General features: G+C 42.9%; 1 protein-coding gene across 6 annotated transcripts in view; it reads left to right on the top strand.

Moving 5' to 3' along the window:
- The window catches only part of LOC118101026 (protein shisa-6), a 69,236-nt gene extending 43,009 nt beyond the window's left edge, over positions 1-26,227 (top strand). The window contains exons 5-10 of one of the 6 annotated variants that reach the window (XM_035146641.2): positions 2,617-2,655; positions 16,107-16,169; positions 17,659-17,679; positions 21,377-21,529; positions 23,798-23,901; positions 24,130-26,227. In XM_035146641.2, the coding sequence (XP_035002532.1) occupies positions 2,617-2,655; positions 16,107-16,169; positions 17,659-17,679; positions 21,377-21,529; positions 23,798-23,901; positions 24,130-24,993 (1,244 nt within the window). In that variant the 3' untranslated portion in view covers positions 24,994-26,227. The remainder of the gene's footprint in view (positions 1-2,616; positions 2,656-16,106; positions 16,170-17,658; positions 17,680-21,376; positions 21,530-23,797; positions 23,902-24,129) is intronic. The other 5 variants (XM_035146642.2, XM_035146643.2, XM_035146644.2 and 2 more) reach the window with 5 other exon arrangements.
- Positions 26,228-27,675: the final 1,448 nt, after the last annotated feature.

Below are 27,675 nucleotides of genomic sequence, written 5' to 3' on the forward strand. Positions count from 1 at the left end.
TGAGGTCAAAACAACCATCATAAATCTGAGGGCCTGTTACTGATCAATACCAGTGTATGAAAGCGCAATTGATCAAACTGAAATTTCATTTGAGGTTTATGATAAAGTAAAAATCAAACGACACAACCATTGCTATTTTCTTTTTTTAATCATTGCATTTCCTTCTTCAGAAGACACTTCTGATACATGTTTGCTTTAATTAGGTTCATTATGCTCCTCACTAATATGAAGATGCATTATTTATGTCACCTTCAGGCAGCTCTAAGCTGGTGTGTGTTATTTTCTTTTTTTTGTGGCTGAGCTTTAGAGATATACAAAGAGGTAAAATGAGAGACTAAACCCTGCACATGCAATACACAACACAATGTTTGAAAAATAACAATTAATAATTAATAATTATTAAAAATACATACAAAACTTGCTGGAAGCTAATTAATTTAAATAGAATGGAACTTAGGCTATATGCTCAATGTAATTACTTTATAGTGTGTCTATATATATATTTTGCTGAAGAGCGGCCCCTGAGGCCACACGTGGCAATTAAAGGCTCATTGTAGATGCATGTGTCACAGAAGCACTGATAGGTCAGCAAACTGACTCATTAAATCTGCTTTCACACATGCACTTAACTCTGCAGCTCCTCCGTATTTTCTCCAGAGGAAGTGCATGTGTCAACGCAAATGTCCGAGTGAGACACTCCGCAGTTTCTGCGTTCCACCCGGCCTCCTAGTACAAAGTCCCTAGAAATCCAGGAGAAGTCGATGTGTGAACACAGCAGGAGATCTCCCACTGGATTCAGTGCGACACAGTGGGGGGGTTGATGGCGCTTCTAACACACGACAGATGCAATAGGGGAAAAAATATTCTAAACGCCTGAATAACACGGAGGATATCGCTGTGTTGTGCATGTGTGGAAGACAAACTGTAAAGTCAGTAGCCAATTCTCTGGTTTTTACCCACAGGTCATGTCTGAAAATAATTAATCACAATAATATCACATTAGTATCCATCTGACGTGAGCTAACGTTAGCCACGATACCAGACCACTGTAACAAAACCCCTGATTGAACTGAATACAGTGAGGGTGCATCTGATTTCTTATGAATTCACCTTTGCAACTGTAACTAGGGTTTGGTACAGAAACTGACCAAATCACATCACAGATTTCGGTGCCTGGGCTTTGTACTGAAATAGTTGCTTACAGGCAACAAAAACATCAGCACACGTGTCAAGTTACCATTACATTTCACCCTGGTGGGGACACACTCTCTACACGGCTCTGGAAGCCACGTAACGTAGAAGCTACCTCAAACTCGAGTCGACATGATAACAAATTGCCTAAAATGGTTCGAAAGTGTGGCTGTATTTGACGTGAAACGATTCCGACACCGGGACGTTCACCAAATGTCTGAAAATAATCACGGTTAAAGGGAGGAACTCGACAATCAAGCGCTGAAATAGTTATTTGGTGTTAAATTATAGTAGTTGAGTTTTGCACTGATTTATATTTGTATATATATATATATATATAAGTTGTGTATCGTCTATTTTCTTATCGTCAACCCTATTTTTGTGCTTTTATTAATCTTTTGTAGTCTTGTTTTGATTATCAGTATGCACAACACTACACTATGTTAATCCATAATGTGTTCCCTCGCTCTGCTGGTGCTCATGTTATGTGTACTTTAGCATTTTAGTTCTAAGATTGGCTGTGTGCATATTTCTGTCACAGGGGATTTCATGTAAACCTCCCGGCTTTATCAGATCGCCTGTGTGGGGAAAAAAATCTGCAATTCATGCTCACCAGTGTTTCTACAGCAACAGCAACACTCCCACCTCTTGTTATTAATGCACTCCAAACTGTATAGGTTTATTTGGTCAGTGGGTTTCAGGTCAAAACCAGTGCATATATCGCTCCGACCCCCAACTGGGGGAATGCATCCCTGTAGCAGTGTGTTACTGTGTGGGAGGCAGCAGCAATGAGGAGCTGATGTTAAATCAATAGTGATGGATCAAAGTGCTGCATGGCTGGAGCCCTGTGGTGTCAGGGCGCGGGGAACAACAGTGTCTTTTTACACCTCCTCCCCTCTTCTCATTATCCTCTCCTCCTGTCCTCCTCTCTTCATCTTCAAATTCCAACTCCTCCGTCTTCCGCCACACTTGGTGGCATTTTATGAGCGCGTGTGTGTGCCTGTGACTGCGTGTGCACGAGGGGACAAAGACAAAGAGAGGTTACTTGATGCTTTGAGTCATGGGGGCATCAGCCTGTAGATGGGAAGATAAAACGTAACACAATCGATATATACGAGCACTAAAATTGTTCTCATTTCCAGCATCCTCCTGCACTACACGTGTCCACATACCTGCCGCTGTAACACGAGGGAACTTGACAAATGTTGTATGATGTTTTTCATAAGATGTGATGCCATTGTACTGCTTTGTTGTCTAAAAGCTGCTGTAAAACACAAGATCATAAAAACAAGTCAGGGATGTCGTGGATTTGACTTTTCAGCACAAAAGATGTACAGATTGTGTTTCGTTGTGATTGTATTTGTCTGTTATTTGACCGCACGAGAAGCACATTTTAACAAATAAATACTTGGTTGTGTTTTCTAGGAGAAAATCATTGGCCGGTCCGCTCCCAGAGTCACCATGGTAGGGATGGTTTGTCTTTGTTCACCGGTCAAAGCTGCCTCTAACCAGTTGTACATGTCTGTATTATGAACCAGTGAATGATTCTAACCGTGCTGATCTGAAGTAAGATCTGTCGTGCTTAGAGGCAGCTTACACCTGCCGTGTTAAGTGTAGTGCAGTGCCTTCTTGTTGACCTCTGTCTCTCTGTAAACCTAACCCCTGTATTTCCCCCCTTGACAATTGGCCTTCCTGTCTGTATGATGGATCCATGTGCACAGCCTGGTTTGTGTGTGTGTGCTGGTTTTAGGGGTGTAACAGTACAATTATTCAATTTGGCAACAAAATTCTTGCTTGTGTGAGCGGATGTAACACTAACATAAAAAATGTTGAGACCCTCATTACTAGTTGCCTAGAATATTCTACAAATTCTACAGTTAACTCTACAGTTAACTGAACAATACATCCTGTACCGCAACAATTGTGGAGAATACACATACTGTTACACCCCTGGTTCTGTTTTAATCAATGGTGTGTTCGTGTGGGCTTGCCGACAAGGAAACATTGTAGAGAGAGGACATTTCTATTGCACTCTTTTTGTTTTCAGCTAAAATGCCATTTCTATCAGAAGAGTTTGGGACTAATTAATTGTAAAAAAAAAAATTAAAAAAAACCAACTAGGGCATAGTCTCTAAACAAGAATATTCTGTCCCTCTTGATGTTTGTTGCAGCTGGCCCACATTGTGTTTTCTTTTCATTGTGTTGTGCCTTAAAACCCAGATGGTCCCATTTCACTCCTCTGTTCTAATTCCTGCCCTTTGAAATGTATGTTTTGAACTGTTCCCCTGAAGCTGTTGCCTTGTGTCGTCCACTTTGCTGAACTGAATGTCCTAACCCCTATGGTGTGCGTGGTCGTCGACTCTGTCCGTCTCAGTGGAGAGGAGGGCTGGTCTATAAAGGCACGGATAAAGGCAGTTTTGATGATGTTACTTCTTTTATTTTAAGAAGACATCAGATAAATCTGTGCTTATCCTTGCTTGCGATATACGGACCCTCCTCTTCCTCCTCTACCTCTTCCTCGCCCTCCGCCTCCTCTCAAAAGGAAGTCTGCTTTTCAACAGCCCGCAAATGGAGTCGGTCGGTATGTCAATCAACTGGTGAAAAGTGGCTTTTGGAGAAATGGCTGTTGAGTATTATTCCTGTTATGTGACATCAGATGAAAATGCCATGCTGTTACACTGTTTGATTTTCAGGAGAGATTATTACCCTTAACCCCCATGAGTCACCTCGGCTTTCTAGCGAGTGAGATCAGACGAGCTCCGTCGGAACCTCATGAAGCACTACTTCAATAAAATGGATCTCTTATTGCCTTTTAACACACGGGGTCACACTGGTCCAGGGTGGGTTCACTGTCTATCACATTTCAAAATGAACTGGATATGAAGTTCATCTCCAACCCTCCTGCCCTTCCCCCCTCCCTGCTGAGACTGTAATGGCACATTTGTAAAGCTGGAGAAGCAGGGACATGTCAAGTAACTACTTGGCCTTTGGTGTCATGGGGGTGATTGTGAGTTATGAGATAAAGAGTGATACTTACTGGCAGCGTGGAGAGAAAACGGTCTGGACTGGGATTTTATTGCACTTGCAAGAACACAGGAACTTTGTAATGTGCAGCTCCACTGATTCTCATAAAGGCAGTTATCTATAAATGCGTAATGAGTCTTTTTTCGTGCAGCGGTTAGTTTCATCCGAAACATGTTAATTTGTTCTCGCTTATTTGCAAGACACTTGGAGCAATGCGGCGCCAAGTGCAACAATGGTGTGTTGGTTAGTTTCAGAAGTACGCAGTTGTGCCCATTTGAGCAGCTACGGGTGTGTTGAACTTAAAATGAGCTGTGGTCGGGCGTATTAGGAACATTGATATCTCCAGGCAACGGAGAGACATTGCGCTTTTGACTAACAATGACCTGGTCCGCGGTCAGTACTGCAGTATTTCACTTTTAATTTAAGGCACGAGGTTACGATAGTAATATGCAGTACGCACATACACGGATGACCTGCTTGTGTGCAAAGTGGAAGTTTCCTCTGCAGAGAAGTGGTCCCTCTTACCGCCTGGCAAATCCAGCATTTAATTGCAATCTGTCAAAGTGCGAGTGCGGTTGGAATTTAAAGGGAATGGAAGATGGCACTCTGATTGCTTTATTGCCTGTTACACCTCAAACACCCATAGTTTTATTAAGACACACTTTTGAACCATATGCCTGGTGCGGAGAGCTTTTTTTTCCTCTTGTGAAACCAACAAAGAGCACGAGCATGGATTGTTAAAATAAAGATATAGGATAACTGAAAAGCTCAGCAATTGAGCACCACACTATATATTTACAGACTACAGGCGGTCATAACAGTAACTAATAACACTATCAAGGTAAAAGTTTGATATAATCGTGATATTGATTTGAAGTCCCAGCCCAGCCCTACTTCCCAGTAATGTTGTTTCACTTGCACTAGCCGCAGGTATAAATACCGAGATCCCTTTATCCATCTATCTATTTATCTATAGATTCTTCTTGCTCTCTTACAAATGTCTTTAATGTGAATCTGTGCTTGGTTGTACCGACATATTACGGTTGGTACCCTTATTAGAAATACCCTACCCAACATAACCCACACAATGGTATAACAATTATCTGATAGAGTTTAAGGTCTCAGCAGATAATGCTCTAGTGGTGTTTCTTTCTCAGCGCTTGTTGATAGTGTTTCCCACCACAAACTGCTGACACATTTCCTGCACCTGGCGCTGCACTTGCAGAGGATTATCACCAGTTGTGCAGTTTCCCTCAGCTCTACAGGCCCCTTCCCTGTCAGCCACAACATGGCAAAGAGTATTAGAATATTAGCTGCTCTCGGTGGTGATTATAGTGGAGTGGTGCTGGAAGAGCCAGATAACAGAGAATGAATATTGGACTTGCATCATCATCAGAAACACAAAACTTTAAATGAACTGGTAATCATGCGCCATGGGTGCGTTGCCAAGCACCTGTTTTTATGCACATTTTCTGCCTTCAAACACAGGAAATTAAAAAAATGTCTAAACAGACTTCACGCTTGGTTTGGTGGAAAAGTGTGTGTATGTATAGAAGCAGCAGAATCAAACGTTGCTAATTACTCGTGAGGTCTTATGAAGCAGATGGCGTATGAAGTTTCCAATACGCTGGAGAAAGGGAAAATCTGACTTTGATTTAGTAATGTGAGATACCACTGATTCCTGATTTCCAGATTTCCAATCATTCAGAAAACCCAGGCGGGTTTTATTTTAACCAATAGTTTGTGCAAAAGCTTGATGTGCTCAGAAAAGGAGAAATAGGCTATAACCATTTCAAATTATAGCTCTCTGTATGCGGACGCCTGCCACTGCGGAGGGACTCAGTGACTGAAGTCTATATCTCGCCCTAGCAGCACATTTTCTTCTCCGTCTCTTCACACCGCCGCGGCATAACCTCATCACATTCTGAATTGTGATTAAATCTCAGATGCTTACTGAGGTTTGTGCAGTTGCCACAGCACCTCGCAGGCCTCCCACGCACATCACATAGAACGCTGTCGCTGTTCGGAGACCTGAAAGAGATCCACACATGACTGCGTCTGCGGTCGGCCATCATCAATGTCAACACTGTTCAGTAGCTTACGCATTTTTAGTGCCGTAGTTCATAAATCACAGGCGGAAGGAGAAGTAGTCCCGATCAACCAGGTATTATTTATACTACATCATGTTTATAATGTGGTTACTTTCCGCTGTGTCCCTGTTGAAATATACCTCAAATTACTGAGATTAGATATTGATCTTTTAATATGAGAATCGATCTTAGAACAGAAACGTTTGGGATCAGAAGCACCTATATTTCAGTATCGACCTAAACACCACCACTTTGATTTGACTGGTGCTCTTTTAATTAAGTGTCCTCCTCCCCTGCAATGGTTTAATGGCACCTACCCGGAGAAGTATTGCCTGCTGGTCGCAACTTTGGCTTAATGTTCACATAATAGCAGTAGATGAGTTTGTGTTTGAATCTAGCATCACTGCACCACATTACCAGCACTCACTGGACTCTGCCTCCACTCGGACCACAGAGTTGTTCTCTCTCTGATATTTGATGGATTGTTGATGTAGACCTTATCGCCACCTACTGGCCCGTCCTCCTTGTTTGAGCGTTTGTCGTTGTTTTTGTAAAACTAAGGCCGCGTGGACAGAGGGTAAAATATCTATGTAGAAAATAGTCACAATAGTGGACAAGGCACAAAGCAACTGTGGCTGATAGAAATACACGCCATCCTCTCCCAGTGATAAATGTTGCCTGATGTTAACTCTGAGTAGTTTCTTTTCTGTTTTCACGGCATATTCAAATTTAAATTAATTTATGTTTGCAAGTATGGAGCTTTGTTTTTTATTATTCATTTATACCAAGCATTCAAACATTTGTTTTGCATATGTTAGGCTAACACATATTGTATGTCAAATGTGTTCCCAAAGCAATTTTTTCAATTCGATTTTGCTTTATTAGTATGGCCACAGTTAAACACAGGAGCTGCGTCTCAATTTGGGCGCCGCATCCTTCGCAGGCTGCTTTTCCCTCACAGCCGCACGATTAGGCTGTTCCAATTTGAAGGCTCCTTCAAATGCTGTCGACAAATTGTCCAGTGTTTGGGGTGGATTTGGATTAGAGGTGGGATCCATGAATCTTTTTTACTTTTTTAACATTGCGAGACAGGGCGTTTCCTTTTTTTGTTAAGTTCTCAGTAAATAATTAAAGGTTCAGTGTGTAGAATTTAGAGACATCTAGTGGTGAAGTTGCGTGTTGCAGCTGAATACCCCTCACGTCACCCTCCCCTTTCAAACATGAAAGCAAGCCTTTAGTTGTCATAAAAACTCAAAAGATGTTTAGTTTCTCCAGTTTGGACTACAGTAAAAAACATGGCAGCCTCCGTAGAGAGAACCCGCTCCAGATGTAAATATAAAGCCTTTATATATAAAAGGCTCATTCTAGGGTAAAGAAAACCACAATTCCTACAATTTAGATGAAACACAAGTGTAAACATCTGGTCCTTTAAGTCGTTACACTGGTCACACTGGTCCTTTAAGTCGTTACACTGGTCACACTGGTCCTTTAAGTCGTTACACTGGTCACACTGGTCCTTTAAGTCGTTTTCGGGGCGAATCCATGTTATGTTTTGAGTCCCAGAGTGAGCATATAGAAGTTAAAATTAGCAGAGCTAGAAGTGCTATAAATACAACTTAAGCATTATCACCAGTGCTGAATTGGGTCACAGTTAATCCTCCTGCTCTACCAGTGAAATCAATGAGGAGGTGGGAGCTACGTCTGTCCAGGGCCCTGAAGCTTTGTCCCCTACTAACCGAGTGAAGTGGGGCTATTATGGCAGTTAACATTTAGCGATTAAATGTGAACACTCTTTGTCAGTTTTTAAATGTCAAACCCGAGGTGGCTTCCTTTTCCTCCGCTTTCTTTTACCGTGAGCGGAGGGCAGGGGCGTGTTGGTAGCACCGGGTTGTCCTCAGAACCAGAGACATCCGCATTCATAGCTGTCACACACATTCGTGCAGACACACACATGCACAGGGCACTCTGCTGCCCCTCCACCACCACCTCCACCTCAGGGCCATTCATAGCTCTAGTAGCTCCACTTGGCAGAGCTAATGGGAGAGCAGGGCTGTTGGTTTTAGAGAGGGATGACGTGAGGAGAGCGGAGCACAGACCTGAGGACGGGTCTCTAATAGATCTGGGGAGGGCAGTGTGGAGATCGGCGGGTGGAGGGGAGAAAGGATGGCATGTGATCACTGGCCCATGGTGTTGTTTTGTTCCTTTTTTCTCCTCCCAGTGCCCCCTCCATATCCCCCTTTTCATACTTCATACTTATCTGCTTTCAGTCTCAGTTATCCTATATCCACTGTATTACTGTCTGCCCCCTCTGTGTTGTTGCTGAGAGATACCAAGCCTTAAGGGTTTCCATTAGCTTGGGCCCGTCTGTCTTTATAGTCCGTGTTTTGTAGTCTGTCTGTGTCCACCATGATTTCTACCATATACTTACAGTTTGCACTTTCAGAAAAAAGGTTTCTTGCTTTCAGAGGCTTTTTCACATCTGGTGCATGAAGCATAATCTGCTGCAGGATTTCAGCTTTTTGAAAGTCTGAATAGGATGCTCCATTTTAGCATCCTGCCTAAAATTTGAGAGAAGTATAAGTATGCTTAGAGTTGTGTTATAGCATAAAACCCCTTTTCCCAACACCTCCTCTTAGATTTTAAAATTGGGCTGAGGTGGGGAAATTGACCAATTTTGCCTTGAGATGGTGTCAGATGATGTGTCATACAAACTAGTTTGTGTCAATCATGCTCTGGCCTTTAGTGAGGTAACGGTAAAGTGAGAGGGTTATGAGCATCTTCCAAAAGATATTGCCTCATTTTGTGTTTTGTTGATGGGGGTGGTCTGCATTGTGCGTTGTGTTTAATAACACTGATCTTCATCACTGTAACTCAGTGGTTCCCAAAGTAGGGGTCAGGACCCCTCCCCCGGGTGTCGCAGAACACTGAACCTGGGGTCACAAGATGATTTCTAGAAATCAACAAATTTAAAAGCAATTAGAAATAGCGTATTTTACTCATAATTCTTACAAAAGATAAAAAAATGCAAATATACTTTGTATGCTTCAACCAATTCTCAGGATGATTGGGGTTGAAAGTCTATGGCACCCATTTAGGTTTCAGAGGCTGAAAAGTTTGCAAAGCACTGCTGTAACTAATAGTAATACATGTAAATAATAGCATTTATGAACATGGTGGAAATTTTGCATAAGTCAGTATTTTACTTTAAATTAATTTTAATTACGTATAACATATGTTCTTAAAATTCTATTGTTCCAAAATATCTGCACTTGGCATAATATTATGGCTTAGACTAGTAAAACATTGTGTTTATGGTAAATAAGGTTTGATTAAAGTCTGGTTGAGCTTTGGAAAAGATCCTGTTTGAATTGATGGTTCTGTGACAGAATGTGAAGCCCAGTCTCTTTCACACGTTGGACTTTCCACTCCCTGTTTCACAGCCTCTTCAGTCTTAGTTTTCATCTTGCTACATAAACAGACACTGCTTGATGCACTGGCACTGAACATAACTCATAAGCTGCATAACTGAGTATATAATTCCTTGAGATACAGGTTTGGAGTGGGAGAACCTGTCCTGTATAAAAAGGAACCCATCTGTTATCTGTGCAAGCAGCTATGACCCATAGTTACTTTTTATTTAAGTATAACCTCAAGCAGCCATTGCAATGATGACCCCAAAGGAGGAAGTTAAAGAGGATGGGAGGAGTTGAGAAAAGGCAGGACTGAGACAGGACAGGCCACTGTTTATTACCCTTTAAATTCCAACTGTTTATTTTATCCATGACTGTTCCTCAACTTGAACGACATGATTATTACTGTAAACATAAAGCTGAATGGCCTTTAACCATAAGTAACTAACTATGTAAATCCAGACACCAATCTCAACCCTAACCATAAGCAAATAGATTAACATCCAACCAAACCTTGACCATTCCATAAGCTTATAGACTGGCATTTTTATAGTTTTTATTTAAATGGGTGTTTTATGTTTTTTATTTATTTTGTTTTATCTGTTTAGTTTTATTGTATTGCTGAGTGTCATCTTGCTTTTCCATAGTTTGCCTGTCGTTGCACTTATATTTACTTTTGCGCAGCAACTGGTTTTGAAAGGCACTATATAAATAAAGTTTATAATTATTGTTATTATTACTGTTATTAATAATTGTAACAATGATCACAAAGGTCCTGGTCGCCACCAACAATAAACTTCACATGTCTACTGTAACCATGGCAACAAAGGTCCAGTATGCCTGCAGCCGTAGGGGAACGATTTCCAAGAGTTTAGGGCTGTGTCAGAGAGGAGGGTTAAACAACCAAGATGGTTGTTCAGGGTGGGGGACACATTTTTTTCCCCCCCGCCTGTACACGCTGCTCATATGTGGCCCAAAGCGTCTGAACTGGCGTGGAGCTGGGGTCAGATGGAGGCTCACCTCTGGAGGACGTGCGGATGTTGAGGCGAATACGCTGATGACCTTGTTTGTTTGAAAGCTATTTTCCTGCCCTTTCATTCACTCACACAGATGAGTGTTTGGCAGAGCTCCATCCAACTCATTTCTCTGAGCATAACTTCTCCACGGAAATACAGGAGACTGTGGCCAAACAGACACACACACACACACACACACACACACACAGCTGAGTGGATATCATGACGTGGCCGTACAGTTGTCGGACAGAATGCAAATTCTCAGAAATCAATGCGATACACGATACCGCACAGCATGCGACTGCAAATTCTGCCAATGCTCATTTAACATTGGCGTGGGGTCCAAGGTGTTCTGTGGTCGGCTCAGCGTGCATTCTCCTGCCTCCCCTGTGTCGGCTATATGTGGATGTGATGTTTGGAAGTGTGAAGTGAAACAAAATGCCACACCAAATGTCAGATTACTGAGTCACTTGTTTTCCATCTGGATGCTATTATGCAAACGCGACCGAGGAGTTTATTCTCCGGAGGGCCGTTACGAGCAAAAGGGAAATTTAATGTGAGTAATCTTCTCGCGGAGGTGAGGGCGGCCGTGTCTATTACCTGCCTCTGCAGCCCGCTGATCATAGATATATAGCCGATTCAGCCACTAAATCAGACTGACACCATCTTCCAAACACACAGCTGCGTCATCAACATACCGACGGAAAAAACATCCTTTTAGCAATTCAGATAGGGACCCTGCTTAACCCGACAATCTGGAGAGCATGTCAATCACAAATAATCAACAATCTATATGATTAGACTGCAGCACTGGCTTTGCACCTATTCTAATGTGCCAATTCAAAGAGATGAAGTCAATAACTAAAGGAGAGCAGTGTATCGGGTTGGGGGTGGAAAGTGTGTGTGTGTGGGGTGGGGGGGGGGTCCTCATCCTCCACTGTAAGCTCCCTTCATCATTGACAAATAGTTTTCTGGGGTAACATGGCGAGCAGAGGTTATTTTGCTCTGCCAGCTCAAGGAGGCGCGGAGGGTGACGGTGCAGCAGGGTGTTCTGAGCCGATAAGCAGCACTTGCGCCTGGGAGAGGGTTGGGGCTGCTGGTTGTGCCGGGGCTCTTCCTCGAACGTGGTTAATTGGTCCCCAGATTACGGAGGGATCACCAAAGATGGCTGTCCAGGCTCTTAATGAGCTAAAAGTCTTCACAGTGGACCGTTCAGCTCGGCCCCCGTCTCCCCGGACCCAATGGGCTGAGCTGGAAATTACCAGACCACACTGTGATGAAAATTCTTAGAAATTGCATGGTATTGGTCCGTGCCTGTGTGTTTTTTTTAACTGTACTTTCAAGGGCAACATTTGTGTTCCTGCCGAAATCTGCTTGGAATAACCTCTGCTTATCTCTCAGAATTTAAGCTTCATGGACTTTATCATTTTTTTCCAGCAACATGTCACATTTTAAAATCTAAATATTGTGACTTTTGGTCGCTGGACTGATGCCCGATGACATGGATATTTGGACTGAGTCACTAACATGTTTTTGACTAGAATTTAATTGCTTTTTTACTTGCACCATGATGGTGGAAAAAACCAAACCTGTCTATAAAAAGCTGCATTGTCTATACAACTAATGTCCGTAAGAAAATATGTTTTGTAGGAAAATGAATGCTGCCAGAAATTATGTTTTGATCAGCAAAATGGGACAAATCTGCAAAACGTTTACTGACAGCTTTCCCGAAAAAATAACTACATTTTATTTGTGTTGTGTAGGCAACTCAATTCACGTGTTCTAGCAGCTCTGGGCAGGAATTAGTAGCAGTAGTACATCTCTATACAGATTATTTTCTGTTGCAGGGGAGAGGCTTCTAGTGATGTCCGAAACATTCCCCATGAATAATCACATGCCTGTTCACACATACGACATTGCTTGTCTCAGATGGTTTATAATTGACAACGTTATCACACATCTACTCGTGCACATGACAGCAGCCGAGAAACGAAAGTCTTGTGACCAGTATGTGATCAGAATTTCTTTTTTAAATATTGATCCAGTGGGCAGTAGGAGCAATACTTAAAACCACACTGCATATTGATACTTTAGGCATTGATCTGACCTTCCTCTAATAGGACTGTCAGGCCTCCATTTGTGGAAAATAACGTTGCGTGTAAATATAATCGCCTACTGATTGACCTCATATTGTGTTGTATAGTAATTCAGTGGTGTGCAGTGTATGGTTTTGTGTAGGGGAAGGGGTTAGGAAATTAATGAACTTAAACATAAATATTTCATTTGGCGAATGTTATTTCTAGAGCTTAATATTTTTCGAAGTTGCTTTTTTTGTTGCACTGCTGTGCAGCTGAAGTGCTGATGGATGTGGAAAGTTGTTGGTATTTCGTGCTCATGTTTTTCAACGTACGAGTCGTACGAGTCGACCAAGTGGATGCATTAGGACTGCTGAGTGAACTGTGATGTTCAGCATTAAGTATTCATGGACTGTAGCAGAAATTATAGTTAAACCTGCAGGTTGTTACTGAAAGTATTTTAAAACCACTTTTCAGTTGGAAAGCTGCCCTTTTTGTTTTACAGGAGCAACAGGTTTTAATTTTATTATGAAAATGAGTGACTGAGGGTTTGCCATTTTCATGGACTATTAATCTGTGGTAGCAGTGCTATTTGGGAAAGACAGACATGGCAGAGTTGTTAAATAAGAAGTGACCTTCCCAATGAATAACAATTTACAGAATTACCTTGAAGACAATTTAGTTTTCTCTGAAAAGGGAAATACAAATAAGTTTACAGCACACAGGAGTTTCATTTGCTGAAAGCATTATTATGTGTTTTATTCCTTTGACACCTCTTTTGTGTAACGTAGTGTTAAGAACAGTGCGTAATGCTTTTTTCTTCCTGACGATGGGTTCACCAGCAAGGACCAAGAATAGTTATTTAAAGGGTTGAATGGAAATTGATATATTGGATGTTGAGGAGAAATTAATGGAAACTGAGAAAAGGGGTTGAGCTGAAGATGTGTCTCCAGACAGTACCTACAACGAGACATTCAAGAGATATGCATCGAGCTCAATGGATGATGATGTGGGTTGGGGTTAAGAAACAATAATGAATGGATGGGGGTAGGGATGAGAGAAGGAGGATGAAAGGATGAATGGGTAGAGATGAGGGGAAGGATGGGGGGAAGAAGATTAAGGGATGAGTTTAGGTATGAGGGGAAGAGGAGGAATTGATGAAGGGCAGGGATGAGGAAAGGAGAATGAAGGAATGAGAGTATAAGGGAAGGAGGATGAAGGGATGAGAGTAGAGATGAGGGTTGGACTTTTTTCCTTTGTTTCTTTCTTTTCCTTTATCATCTTCTTCTGTTTCTCGGGAAGGGAAAGGGTGGGCAGAAGATTCTGAGACTAACAGAGCGTGGTGGATTGACCGGGTACAGTCGACTGGTGATTAGAGGCGTGGCCCTGCTCCTGAACCTGAGTGAACTAGTTACCTTCATTTAAACTACTCATGTTTCACCACAGAGAGGAACTCAACCGACATGAATTCATATCCCTCTACTGGTAATAAAATATATTCTGGAAATTCAGTCTCAGGTGTCGGGTGCTTTTCCCTCCTCGAATCAACTCCTCTGTGAGTCGCTGTTAAGCACTGATATGAAAAGAGAGGAACCCGGTGAAGGAACACACGCGCGACACGTCCCATTTATCTCCATAGCTCGAGCAAATATTGAAAACCATGATGTGGGCGCATCGGGCCTCCCTCTCCTCCTTCACGTCTGTGACAGATGTAAATGGTTGTTTCAGCAGTTGGCTCTAATGCATTTTTAAACAGGCACAGCAGCAGACAGCGAATGAACGTGTCGCGACAGCCACGCTCTACAACGGGGTCTCCATCTATCGCTGCCTCCTCCTCATACACAAACATACAAGCCTCACGCTCGCACACACACACACGCTCCTACACACTGCTGTGAATGACTGCCATTCATCAACATTCTCAGTACAATGGGCTCAGTAAAGGTCCCATCTTTCAACTAAACAACCTGCTAAGCGTGGTGCCCAGTCGAGCACCGTGCCACCGCATCACTGTCAGACACACTCCTGCACTCCAGGGTGGACAGATGATTGGGTGCAACTGTTGTTTATTCTCGGAGTTGAAAATGAAAATGGCTCTGCTCTCCCAGATGGCAACACAGGACTGTTACTGCTGATTAGAGCATCCTCATGCAAAAGAGAGGAGGGCAAGGACCGAAGACAGATGACTAGTGTGTGTGTGTGTGTGTGTGTGTTATAGGAACTTTGCTGTGGCGTAATAACTCATAAGACTGCACTTTAAAACTTGTAAATGGGCAAAACAAGAGCAGATAAAAAGCACTTTGCTGCTTTGCCAACATATACATCATGCATGGGGGGTGGGGGGTGAGGCGTGACCCAAGGGAGCGCTAATAAAATTTTGTCGCAGATCCGGATAAGCGGGCAGATTCATGAATTTTTGTTTCCCTTTCACATTGTGAGATAAGGTGTTTAATTATAATCAAATTGAAATTTGGATCTGGTGAATTTAAATGTGGTTCTGGTTGGGTATGATGTTCCTTGTATCCCCTGTCTTTGCAGCATAATTCTGTATACTGCTAATATACTATTTGACGTAAAACAGAGAGAGGTGTTTCTCAGTTTGCTTGTGTTTGATTCATTTGCAGCATTTTTTCACTCAACACCACATATATATATATATATATATATACCGTTAGAATGGTAAATATGTTTTTATAATTTACTCTTTTACTCTAATCTCTGTGCTTATGGTTTTCTAGTTTTGGCCAAACTACATGTAATATGTAACGCATAATTTCATGTTCCACAGATAAAGATCGTCTCCGTGCTCCAGGACAGGATGTGAAAAATATTGTTCTTTAGCCCTGTTTCTTTTAACTTGTTTTTTATCCATAATGTTTTGACTGTAGCCCACTGGAATCTGTTTGACATAAACATGTTTTGCAGGGTATCACAGAAATGACAGCGGACTCCGTTTACTGTCGATTCACTTCACCATCTCTCTCATCTATATTTATGTCCATTCCCCTAATTTGAGGAAATTAAAGGGATATTTCACCCACCAAATAAGTTTACCAGCAATTGAAGAATGGTGATGTGGCACCCAGCAAATGTGTTTACGCGACATAAGTCGATTTAAACTTTTCCACAGTCAATTATATGAAAAGCATTTATCAAAAATGCCACCAAAAGACATCAACAGCGTTTTGGTGAATTATCCCCTTAATTGTCGCCCTCACGCTGTAACAGTCTGTATTCGAGTTGGTTCAGAGCATTCCTCATAGACACTGAACATATGTGTGATTGCTTTTGTCATTGCAGGTACCCATCAGCACAACTATAACCATGTGGCTCTAGGTAGCCCTACACGTACACCTAAGAATGGTAAGACAAAGCAGTGGGAGAGGGGAACATTCAAATATATCCACAGCTCAGTTCAGGCATCAACACGACATCAACACATTGATAGTTGAAAACGCATACAACCCTGCAATAGATACGTCTGGTGTCCAATCTAATCCAGAGTTTTAGAGACGCTAAAACCTAGAAACGCTGCTGGACGCTAACGTCAACACTCAGAATCGCTTGCTGGAATAAGTTGCATTAGCCTCGACTACCAGTGTAGAACTCAACATGGATAATCGATTACAAGCGGTGCTGACCCTGTTGTCTTTGCTTACAGCTGTTGTGCTGTTAAATTCTGCATTTTACAATGACGCCACTGTTAGCACGCGTAGGAGACAAGCTATTATTCAAGGCGATCTGTGACAATTCCCAGTACGTGCATGGCCAGTGTAGGAGAGTGGTCACTTAATATGGACGGGGATTAAAACTGATCGGGAGCCAAAACACTCGCAGTGCTTGACATTTAAGTGTGAAACCCCCTCGACATGCTCCTCTTTTCAATTCGCCTCACTGCCAATCCATTCTCAAAAATGTGGCTTTTTTTTTTTTTTGCTAAAGATCTAATTATAGGATCTAATATCCCACTGTCATTTTTCTTATGAAGAGAATGCAATAGACTGAGGGTCAATCTAATGTTGCGTTCAGGTCACGGCTGACAGAGCATTTGAAACCTGCGACGTTCTGCTGTTATCCCAAGAAGTCATAGTTGGTTTTTTTTTATCTCTGACGTCATTCCGCTCTTTGGTAAGAATAGTTCTGGTGAGGGGGCAGAGGCCGACCTGGGGTCACACACTTCCAGATGCGAGGAGTAGTTGGAGTTGATTCGTTTTTCGAGGTGGATGCTGGAGAAAGGAGAGGCAGAGATGAAAGGAGAGAAAGGAGGGCACAGGCTGAATATTCACTGTGTTCAGTATTTCTTGAATCACTCTGATCTCACCATTTGATTTATATTCTGTTTGTTTGAACCACAAATGGAAAAAAAAAAAAAAATGTGTGAGCTCTCAGGCATTCAAGGGCAATGCTTGAAATCTTTAGCCAGAATGGTTCCTTCTCCAGGACATTTATTTGACCATGTGGTTCCTTTTGCGCACACACACACACACACAAACACACACACACAAACACAAAAGCCTAAGATCTATGGAAAACATAAAAAATCCATATCAACAACACATCGAACACAGACACTTTGATCATTGCCCCCCTGAAAGGCTTCACATTTCTGTAAGCAGACTATTTTCTACATAAACAACCAGAAAGAATACAGCTTGTAGAAAATGCACAATCACACAAACAAGTGTACACCATATGCAACTGGAAGTAAAAGCTGATTTGATTTGAATTATCTGTTGGAGTGGGATTTCCTGTACAAATGATTGCTAAATATGGAGTGGGTCTGTGTAGGTCTTGTTTTTCTCACCATCGACATGTTTCTTAAATATTGTGTTTTTCACTTTGGGTTTGGTAGCTCACCGATCATTGAGACGTGGTAAGTCATACATACATATGTTTGATTTTGTGTATTACCTCATCCATGAGCACATGTTTGTGTTCACATGCACCACAAACTAACTCCTGCGTTGATGTGTTCCTTCCTCCAAGTTGGTGTGTTTTTCAGACCTGATTTAAGTAGCTTTTGCTCAGAATTCTTGCTGCATGTTCGATTTGTGTGAACATTTTACACACCAAAAAAAGTGGTCCCACAATCTTAGAAAGTCAATTCATGTGTTTATTAATGTATAGGGCACATGCTGATAGTTGAAATAAAAAGTACTATTCACAATTGTTTCTTATTGTCAACAACAAAAAGACTAAAATCCCTCTCTCAATTCTTTACCATCTCTCTATTGTGTTTGAGGCATTGAGGCTCAAACCACTGATTTCCATCACAGACACAAACCTTCAGAAATGGAGTCACAAGAGCTCAACCTCCTTAAACAGCTGGGGACTGCAGGTCAACGACTGTTACTCAAACAGACCTAAATATCCCCCCACATCTTCCCTTGGTTCTGTTGTGTTTACTGATGGCTGTTTCCAATGGATGCAGAGAAGTCAACCCATCAAGAGATTTGTTGTTAAAGGCGCGTTCACACCTTGTTTCAGACTTTTCAGCTTAGTCCGAACTAAAGTAACAGATGTGAAAGGTGCCTTGGACCATGGTCCAGACCTACGGACCATAATTTTACCAAAAAGAGGTGGTCTCAGTCCAAATGAATCATGGTCTGCTTTGTTTCTTTTTTATTAAGTTCAGACTTTCGGACAAAAGTCTTTAGTCTGCTCCCTAAATTATAATGTGAAACATAAACTAACAAGATCAAAGGTAATTAATAATGTAATAAAGACCATGGTCCAGAAGTTATAAATGGAGACATTCCCCTCCTTTACGTTTAGCTATAGCTGCTAACTCCATGAAAGAGACTAAAAAGGCCATGAAAATGAAAAAAGCACAGATGAAATCTACGGCAGTCTACATGTTGTGAGAGACTCAAGAGACTGAAAATCCTAAATTGTTTTGGTCCCAACAGCTAATGCAACTTCCATGTTGACTGAAAATGGGCTCAGCCTACGTCATCCGTCCCTTGCCCCTGATTGGTCAGGGAAAAGACAAAAACTAAAGAAACCCAACATTCAGGGACACAGAACCTTGTGCCCAGCACCAGGCTTTAGCTACAGTCGAGACACTCATCAGTACGAAACATTCAGCTTTGGTTTCGGCCCTTCTCATGTGATTTGTTGACAATTGAGAAAATATAGAATATCAGCAGTTTTACCTGTTAAAAACTCTTTAACACCAAGATATGCAAAGACTATTTGAGCCAGGTCTGTGTGGTTGTACTGTCCGTTGTGATGAAGCGGTAAAATGTGTTTGCTATTGAGATAGCTAACAGCATGTCACAGTCTGGGTCGATTCTCCCCTTATTGATGCAGTGTGGCAGACAGTCCACTCACAGATCGTTCACGTCCTCTGAACGCCCTCCCTGCGGCTCCCAGGACCCCCTGCCGCCACCTCTCCGTCCTATTCTCTCCTGGCTCCTTTCTCTTCTCACCCCTCTTTATCCTCTCCTTCCTGTATTTCACTATTCTTTCCGTCCTTTTAGATTCTCTTATCTGTTTCTCTTCCCCTCGTTCCCTTCCCGCTCCCCATCCTACAGCAGTTACTAAAGCCCTATTTTTATCAGTCCGTTTGGTCTGGAGCCGCACCCATGCCCGCTGCTCTGCACTGCGTGACAGACTCAGCTCACAGGGAGAAAGCAAGATAGAGCAGGAGCAACAAAGAAAATGAAAGAGAGGGGAATAGTGAATGGACGAGAAAGAATTAAGGAGCGAGGGGAAGTGGGTGGCAGCATGGTTGGACAGATAAGATTGACAGAGCGAGGAAGACGGCGGTGAATGGTACCGACTGCGGATGTTTGTGTACGTGCGTGTGAGAAGGAGAGATAAAGAGAAAGAGTAGAGTGAGAATACAAGAGGGCTTTGGTCCAGTCACCACCTCGTGTGTCTTCCTGGCGTCATATCATGTCGCATCAACGACAGCCAGTCCACACTTTGCTCGCCGCCACGTCCCAGATCACATCACAGCACTGCCAGGGTCACTCTCCAGCACACATCTGTTGTTTGGTGTGTTGTCTCGCCCGTTTTGTGTCTCGTCCTTTCTCTCCTGTGGACCGCTGTTTCCTCTCGTCAAACCACCACGTTACCTGTCATGTCCGTCCCACACCAAACACGCACCGGGTGCCTGATGTGACCGCCGGCACTCCCCCGTCACCGCCACCAAGCACGTTGGAGTGTGAGATATAAAACCATTTCTCAAAGGCAGACACGCTCAACTCATAAGTTGAGCTGCAGCTCTGGCAAAGAAACAAATGTGTGAGAAGGCAAATAATAGCGAGTGTTTGTGATTCTAATCTGAGACGCTGTATAAAGCCAACAACCAGGGCTGTAGCAAAACACTATTGACTGGTAAATATGCTTAAATCATTTCTTATAATTAATATTCAGCTTTGCATTTCTTTTCTGTAAATTGAATCTTCCTGCAAAATGAATAGAATTCTATTTCCCAGCAGGGCCGGTCCAGGGGTGTATTATTAAGTACATACATTGGAATTTGTTTTCCTCATAATATTAGAAACATCTCTGATATTGTTTCCCTTTAAAAGGTTGTAGAAACTTGGCAGTTGTCCAGTTACTGTGCTCTTTGCAAGCCACTGTTGTTTGTTACACAGTGAAGACCCCCCCCCCCCTCTCTATCATCGCTCTACAAGTGCAATGGAACTGTATGTTTTTATGTTTCATTAAGACCAAGAGAGGGGTGAGTGAAATGATCGAACTGATCGTGTCTCATGAATTTAAGGAATGAGTTATACATTCATGTCCATTTTATTAAAAAATTATACAGTTCAAGTAACTCATGAAAAATTGCATGTGTAGAAGTGAGTGTGGGGTATTGCTATTGAACCAGATATGACTCATTAAAAAATACCAAGCCCAGTAATTAAAAATCGATTTTATGTGTATTTGTACATATGTAGATTTTGTACTGAGGTCAATGCAGACCTCAAATTCCCAGAGACATTAGAGAGTGCATGTTCTCTGTGTCCTCAGTGGCTACAGCCCCGGCAACAACAGTAAATTATTTAGATTTCTCACTGCTCAGCAGAATTTACTCGCACAATAAACTTTGTTTTCATGAATCCATCTCTGGACTCTCACTTTGGTCCAGTGACATTCTTCTGGAGATTGTTTTAGAGCACCTCTGCCTCCAGGAAATATTTGTATAACTAAGACCCCGGTCAGATCTGGTATTAGCATCTGTCCTGAGTGATCTGATCACAAGAGGTCAGCTCTAAGTGCATGTCTGAGCGCATCAGACACATCTCTGTACTCACACTGAGTTAAAACAACATCATTTGGTCTTTCTGATCACAAATGACGTCCGTGATCGGATCACAAGAGGTCACAGGAGGAGGATCTCTCAGGGCAGATGTTGATAGCAGGTGTGAACAGGGCCTAACACTCCAGCCTGCCGGGCCTTTTCTACCTCAGCAGGTGGTCTTCAATGAGGGTCTCGTCCTTACAGGGGAGAGTTTGGGGGGGATGAGGGGTGGTGGTGGCATAGGAGAAGCCAGCCTGCCCATTTTTTTCCTTTTTCCCCTTTTCTGTGTCTATATGTATGTATGTGTCTCCAGAAAACAATCGGATGAGCGGCATCCTGACCTCACAGACGGAGCCCTACGACCTGTCTTTCTCACGCTCCTTCCAGAGCCTCTCACACCTGCCGCCCTCCTACGAGGCGGCCGTCAAAGCCGACCTCAGCCGGTTCTCGTCCCTGAAGAAACTCAGTAGGTCCAAGTTCACTGCACTAATGCAAGAGTAGGCCCCCGTGCCCGGATGCCCTGCATGGTAACAAGTACTGCATTGAGTGTGCTTTCCCGACCCCTGACTGGGACTCAGTGCCCCCCCCCCTAGTGTTACAGCTGTGAATCGGATTTGCCTGCAGCCTTTAAGGACATCAACAACAGTTGCAAAAAGTATGCCTCCAACTTTCCCTGGAGATGTGTGGCGCTCCCCATTGAGTAAACATCTCAGTGGATGGAGGGGACCTTGAATCAGAAAACAACCATTTACTCTGATCCTTCATGATGTCACCTCAAGAAACTATGAGTCATTGATATTCCATGCTTCCCTTGACTCCACTTTAAGGCTGCAGCCCCTATTTCTCTTGGAGCGTATAAGTACATTAAGCGGCTTCTTGTGCCTGGCCCGGCTCGGTATTGATTTAGCGGTGCTACGCTGGATTTCTGCTGCGTAATGAGGTCTCATCTCATGATATTCTCTAAGTGGAACGCAAACATTCCTTAAGGCTTGTGTAATTTCATCATGACTGCCCCACTTCACTGCTGGCTCGCAGTCAAAGTGAGGGATGACGATCTACAACTCATCCCGTCAGGCCTCACTCCACACTGGCTCCCAATGGTAGCTGCCAGGCACCATTTCAAACTAAATGGCAAAACAGGGTGGCAGGAGGCAGTGCTCTTTTACTGGTCCTCAGTTGTTCTGTATGGGAAGAAACAAAAAGCCCCCCCCAAAAAATCATCCACTTATTTGAAGCATGCTTGTGAAAATTAGCATAATAATCTTTAATAGGCAGTTAAACAAAACGCGAATGAATTCGGTTGTCACAGATAGCAGCGTACAGAAGAGACACAGTGTTCAAATGAAAAAATATCCTCAGGCGGTGTCCTTCAGTCCTCCAACTTTCTTTCTGCTTCCAAAGCATATTATTTGTTGCAGCAAATAGCCAAAAGGCTCTGCAGTTTCCTTTTTGTTGCTCAACTAGTGTCTGCACACTGATAGATCATGTTGGATTGTGCTGGGAGGAAGATGGAGCAGCATCTTCATTGTCGGGATAATAAAAAGAGAAGAATGCTGCTGCTTATTAATGCAAATTGGTATCAAACTGAAGAAAAGCGTTTAGCCCGTCGCAGTGCAGGACAGTATACATCACGAGTTGTTCATTCACTCTATGGTAATATGGTTGATGAGTTTGCAATGGCCTGCCCAGATCTTGAAGACTATTATGCGTGAGAAAGGAACATCTTGTTTTTATTATCTCTTATAATTAATCGATTTGCAGAAAGCAGCCGCAGCGCCGCGCTGAAGAGGAGTTTGGCTGAGTGCAATCTGGACAGGTGGCGAGAACACTGCTGTAGCCATCATTGAAAAAAGACTCAGAGTCACCTCCGAATTCTTAATAAGGTGGATGGGTCTAATCTTCATGATTTATGTCCACCTTATAAAAGACACTGGTGTTTACCTCTGACTTAGTATGATGGTTAGACATCCATGACGTTGTTGAGGACGAAGCATCTTGTTAACTTGTAACTAAATGTTTTCCATTTTTGGATGTTTTATGCTGCATTGTGTTTCTTTGACGAGATGTCAGAGAGTGTTTGTAAATGTGCGTCACTGTGTGTGATTATGTACACAAACACAAATCTTTATGCATGGGTCTGTGTCGCGTGGCATGAAGTTGATGCTACATTCACTCCTACACTCTAATATCTCTGGAAATGTACTCGTGTCTTTTTGATGTGCTGTGAATGCATGTTAAAGTTACACATAAATAAAGATAAATCATCCATTCAAGGACATTTAATGCTGTGGCCATTCTCAATGTGACGTAATTGTGCAATAATACAATTCGCTCTCTGGCATGTATGTACTGTATGACATGCTTGCGTGCTTCCCTCCGTATCTGTGCAGTGTTTTTAATAGACTCTCCCATGACCTTTGAAGAAGTTTGCCCCCACAGCCAGTGCTGCCTGTTCAATCCTAGATGAAGCCTGGATGTGTTGATGCTATGTGCCTAGCATGTAATATGGTCTGACTGTGATCCTCTGTCACTCTCTGTTTTCTATACCCCTCCATGAGCTTGAAAAGGTGAAACAAAGATGGGTCTGCCAACACTGTTCTCTGCATTGTCTGCAATCGTTCTCACTACTTAATCCAATTTCTCCCCTTGCATTCCAACACCTACCTGTGTTTTCTCTCGCTGTCGCTCCTCCTCACCTCTCGTCTCTGTTCTTTTATCCTCATCTCCTCTGCAGCAGATAAAGATGTCGAAGACTACTACTCTCGAAAGCGACACCTGCCCGACCTTGCAGCAAGAAGCACTCTTCCGTTGCATGTTCTCAAAATAGGTCAAGACCAGGTGGGTACACAAGTGCTCAGTTAAGTGTGCAGACGTCTGAACAAAGTTGTGTTCTTCTCTTTTTATGCGTCTTTAAGGCAAACCATTAGTGCTATCTCTGAGCCTCCAGATTTGAATGAGTTAGAAGCTGAAAGCTAGTCTTTCGCTTTTTTCTGCAGCGGTGGGTGGCCGAGCCTTTTACCCCTCAGCTTGTTAATAAACTCACCTCATTCATCTTTTGCCCAACAGCACCGGGAACCGCAGCAGCAGCTCCAGAGCCAGCCCCCGCAGTCCTCCATCTCCCAGGCCCCCTCCCAGTCGCAGTCTTCACAGCAGCAGTCTCAGCAAAGGCAGCGGCCCCGTCGCGTCCAGAGGGCCATGTCTCAGGACCGTGTCCTGTCTCCACAGAGGGCCCCAGAACCGGAATACAGCATGTCCTCTAATGGTATGTCCCCATACGGAGGCAGGATCCTCTCTGACGAACAGCTCCTGTCCGCTGAGCGCCTTCGATCCCAGGAGCGCCTGCTCCCACAGGACCGCCACACCTCCCAAGATCGCTTGTACACCAAGGACCGCATGTACTCTAAGGACCGACTCCTGTCGCAGGATCACCTCTACTCAAAAGACCGCCACTACTCTCAAGACCGCCTCTATTCACAAGATCGCCTGTACTCACAAGATCGCCTCCTTTCCCAGGATCCTCTGCTCTCGCCGGACAAGCTGATGATGTCTCTGAAGCGTGGCATGGTCGGCAGCATCTCCGGTGGGTTTCGCGGCAGCGACATGTCAATGTCGCGCGCCATATCGCACACAGACGTGTTCATACCCACCACTCCTCTAATGGATCGTTACAAGATGACCAAAATGCACTCCCATCCCAGTGCCTCTAACAATGGTGGTGGCGGCAGTAGCGGGGCACAGGGAGCAGGAAGTAGCGGGGCACAGGGGCACTCCAACACTTTAGCTATGAACCACACATCAACTAAGAGGCAGGCGTTTGCCTCCAGACGGACTCACACTGTGGAACAGCTCCACTACATCCCACAGCATCACCAGCAGCAACAACAGCCACAGCACTATCGCACAGGCAGCAAGACTGAGGTGACTGTGTAACAGCAGCCAGGGACAAGCTGAACTGGACAGGAGGAAGCACTGTTATGTGCCAGGGGGTGGGGCTGATTGGGGTACATGGATATACTGGCGTTCTTTTAGAGTAGGGTTAGGGCGATTTCACTTTCTTTGACTGAGGTTCCTGCAAAGTCAGAGATTCCAGGACCAAGAACATCAACTAGCTTACTGTGAGAGACCGGAAAAAATATCTTCACTGTACACTGCAGACACATGCCCAGCGAGATCTGAAGCCAGACAGGGTTGTGAATAGTCAGGAGTGGTATTATCCAGCTAACTTGCCTACTATTAATTCCACTGTCTTGAATAATCTATTCATCCACAGGTCACAACCTCATTCTTTCTATGTTTTAGTGAGAAAACACTCATCATGTCTGTTTCAGCCCACACCACCCCCCTTAGTCCAACAAATCTATTTTGTGACCTTTTCTGGCAAATCTTAAAGGGCTTTGCATGGTTAAAGACAAAGACCGAATCCTCCGTGATTTCTGTTGTGCAACACAACGCCACCACAGGTGATGAGCAAGGATGAGCCTGTAATAACTTTATAAATATATAAATAAATGAATTTAAAAAAAAACGACCATTTGTACGCCCTGTCCTACTCATAGCTCTAGAGAATCTCAATGAGAGAAATTGAAATGGATGTTATCAGCACTTCTATTCGGTGCCTCTGACAGATATTCCATTTCTAGAGATGAAGCGGTTTTGTGGGTTACAAAGCACAATCAATGAAAAAAAGTTCTGTTTTGTTTTTTCATTTTGTTTTCGAGTTTGAATAGTGACAGCTAGCTTGTTTTGTTTTTAAAGCAATGGCGGGGTTTTCTTTTGCTTCCAGTAGAAGATTGTAAATAAGCTATTTTAGAAGCAGTATAATGGACAAGTCTGTGCTGGATGGACCTTGTATTAGACTGTCTGTTTTCAATAGATTCTTTAAAAAACAACTATAAATCATCACTGTTTCGTGCGATCAGAATAGAAATCCACTTAACCAAGTATTTGACAGGATAAATTAATACTATACTGTGTGTGTCTTTGCAAAACTCTTTGTAGAACGAACAAGTGAACGAATGTGTTGTTGAAAACAGATATACCACTGTTCATATTTGGATGTAGACTGTGTTCCATTGACATCAGAGGAGTTGAAAATCGTGGAAATGGATTATAACTCTTGTCAAAGTAGGGTCAAATAAACCATCCATATTTTTCTAAACATTCAGAATCGTGGCTTGAGAGATGACTGTGTTGTGTGTTTCTTGCTGCTTTTTAAGAAATAGAAACGTGGAGACATCCCAAACATCCCAGACCGGTTGACTCTACATAAACATTGGTCCTGCAAGGCCCGAGACGGTTTGAAATGCACAACAATGCACAACCCATGAAGTGGCAAATCCTTATAGATTTGACAAGAAATGTGATTTTCAAACAGCCATGTGTTCGGTCACAGTGCAGTCATGCTATATTTGGTTTACAGTTCAAACGAGCAGTATCTCTGAAAACTGGTATTTCTATACACAACCAGAAAGCTTAGAGAACAAAAAGTAGTGTGCAACTCCACCCATTAGTGTTGGCTGAAATGTCTCTCCCTGGAATAAAAAAAAATAGAAATAACCCACACATACAACGTACCAAGTAGCTAGAGCTGAGTAATTCTAGCTGGCTATAAGCAACCACCTCAGAAGCAGCACACACACTTTTTAAACGGAATTTCGGTACGAAGTAGAGAGCTTCTCACCTCCGGGGTTTCCTGGTGGACAATGTGATGATTAGAAGGTTTCATTTCAGCGTGGATTTGAAAAATAATCACAGACTTACAGATTCCCACTCTCAAGTGGCTGCTGGTGGTGGTGGGGGGCAGCGCACCTTTGATTAGCGTTAACCTTTTCCTAAATGTCAAATGTCATGACGTAGAGTCATTGTTAACGGGTGACTACAAAAGCTGTAAGACAGTTTGAAACATTAGGTGGCGGTTATGAGTCACCCATGAGTATTTTTATAAATTTGATAACAAAAGTGATTTTTTTTAAAACCAGCATTAATGTGTCTCATCAAACTACAGTTACATAATCTAGTTTACAGCTCAAAAACAGATTTAAGTGTGCAGTGTCTCTTTTATGTAAAGGAACATTGTGATCATGGTTATAAGAAACCAATACGGCCTACTGGGAAGAGAAGAGAAGTTTTCTAGTAACCACTGATTTGTTGGTTTACAGGTCAAAAGGCATCACGGCCTGATTTAAAACCAGGCTACATTTGCTGCTGCTGTGGTTGATTTGATGCATGAAAAGACTGAGATGTTCCAAAAGTATTTCAAGGACCATATTGCAACAGGCTCCACAGCTTCACAGTTGTTCAAACAGGCATTTGGGCCTACGTCTGCTGACTGGCCTGAGCTTCAGCCACGCTGCTTCAGCAGTCAGTTAGCAACGTCCAGTCATATTTCATTTTGTTAATCTGCTGATACGCTCATGCAAATGCCCTTTAACTAAGATCCATCCAACTTGGTGGAACGCTGAGGTGTAGGTCGGGGGAAGGAGCCATTACATTTTGCCGTGGATGCGAATCAGGTGGCGGATCCATGAATAGAGAACATTTTTGTTGATTTCTTCGAGAATACTTTATGGATCCGTCTTGTTCAGGAGACTAATATTTATATTCATATTAAGT

This window comes from Hippoglossus stenolepis, chromosome 21 (genome assembly GCF_022539355.2).
Source record: "Hippoglossus stenolepis isolate QCI-W04-F060 chromosome 21, HSTE1.2, whole genome shotgun sequence".
Lineage (NCBI taxonomy): Eukaryota > Metazoa > Chordata > Actinopteri > Pleuronectiformes > Pleuronectidae > Hippoglossus > Hippoglossus stenolepis.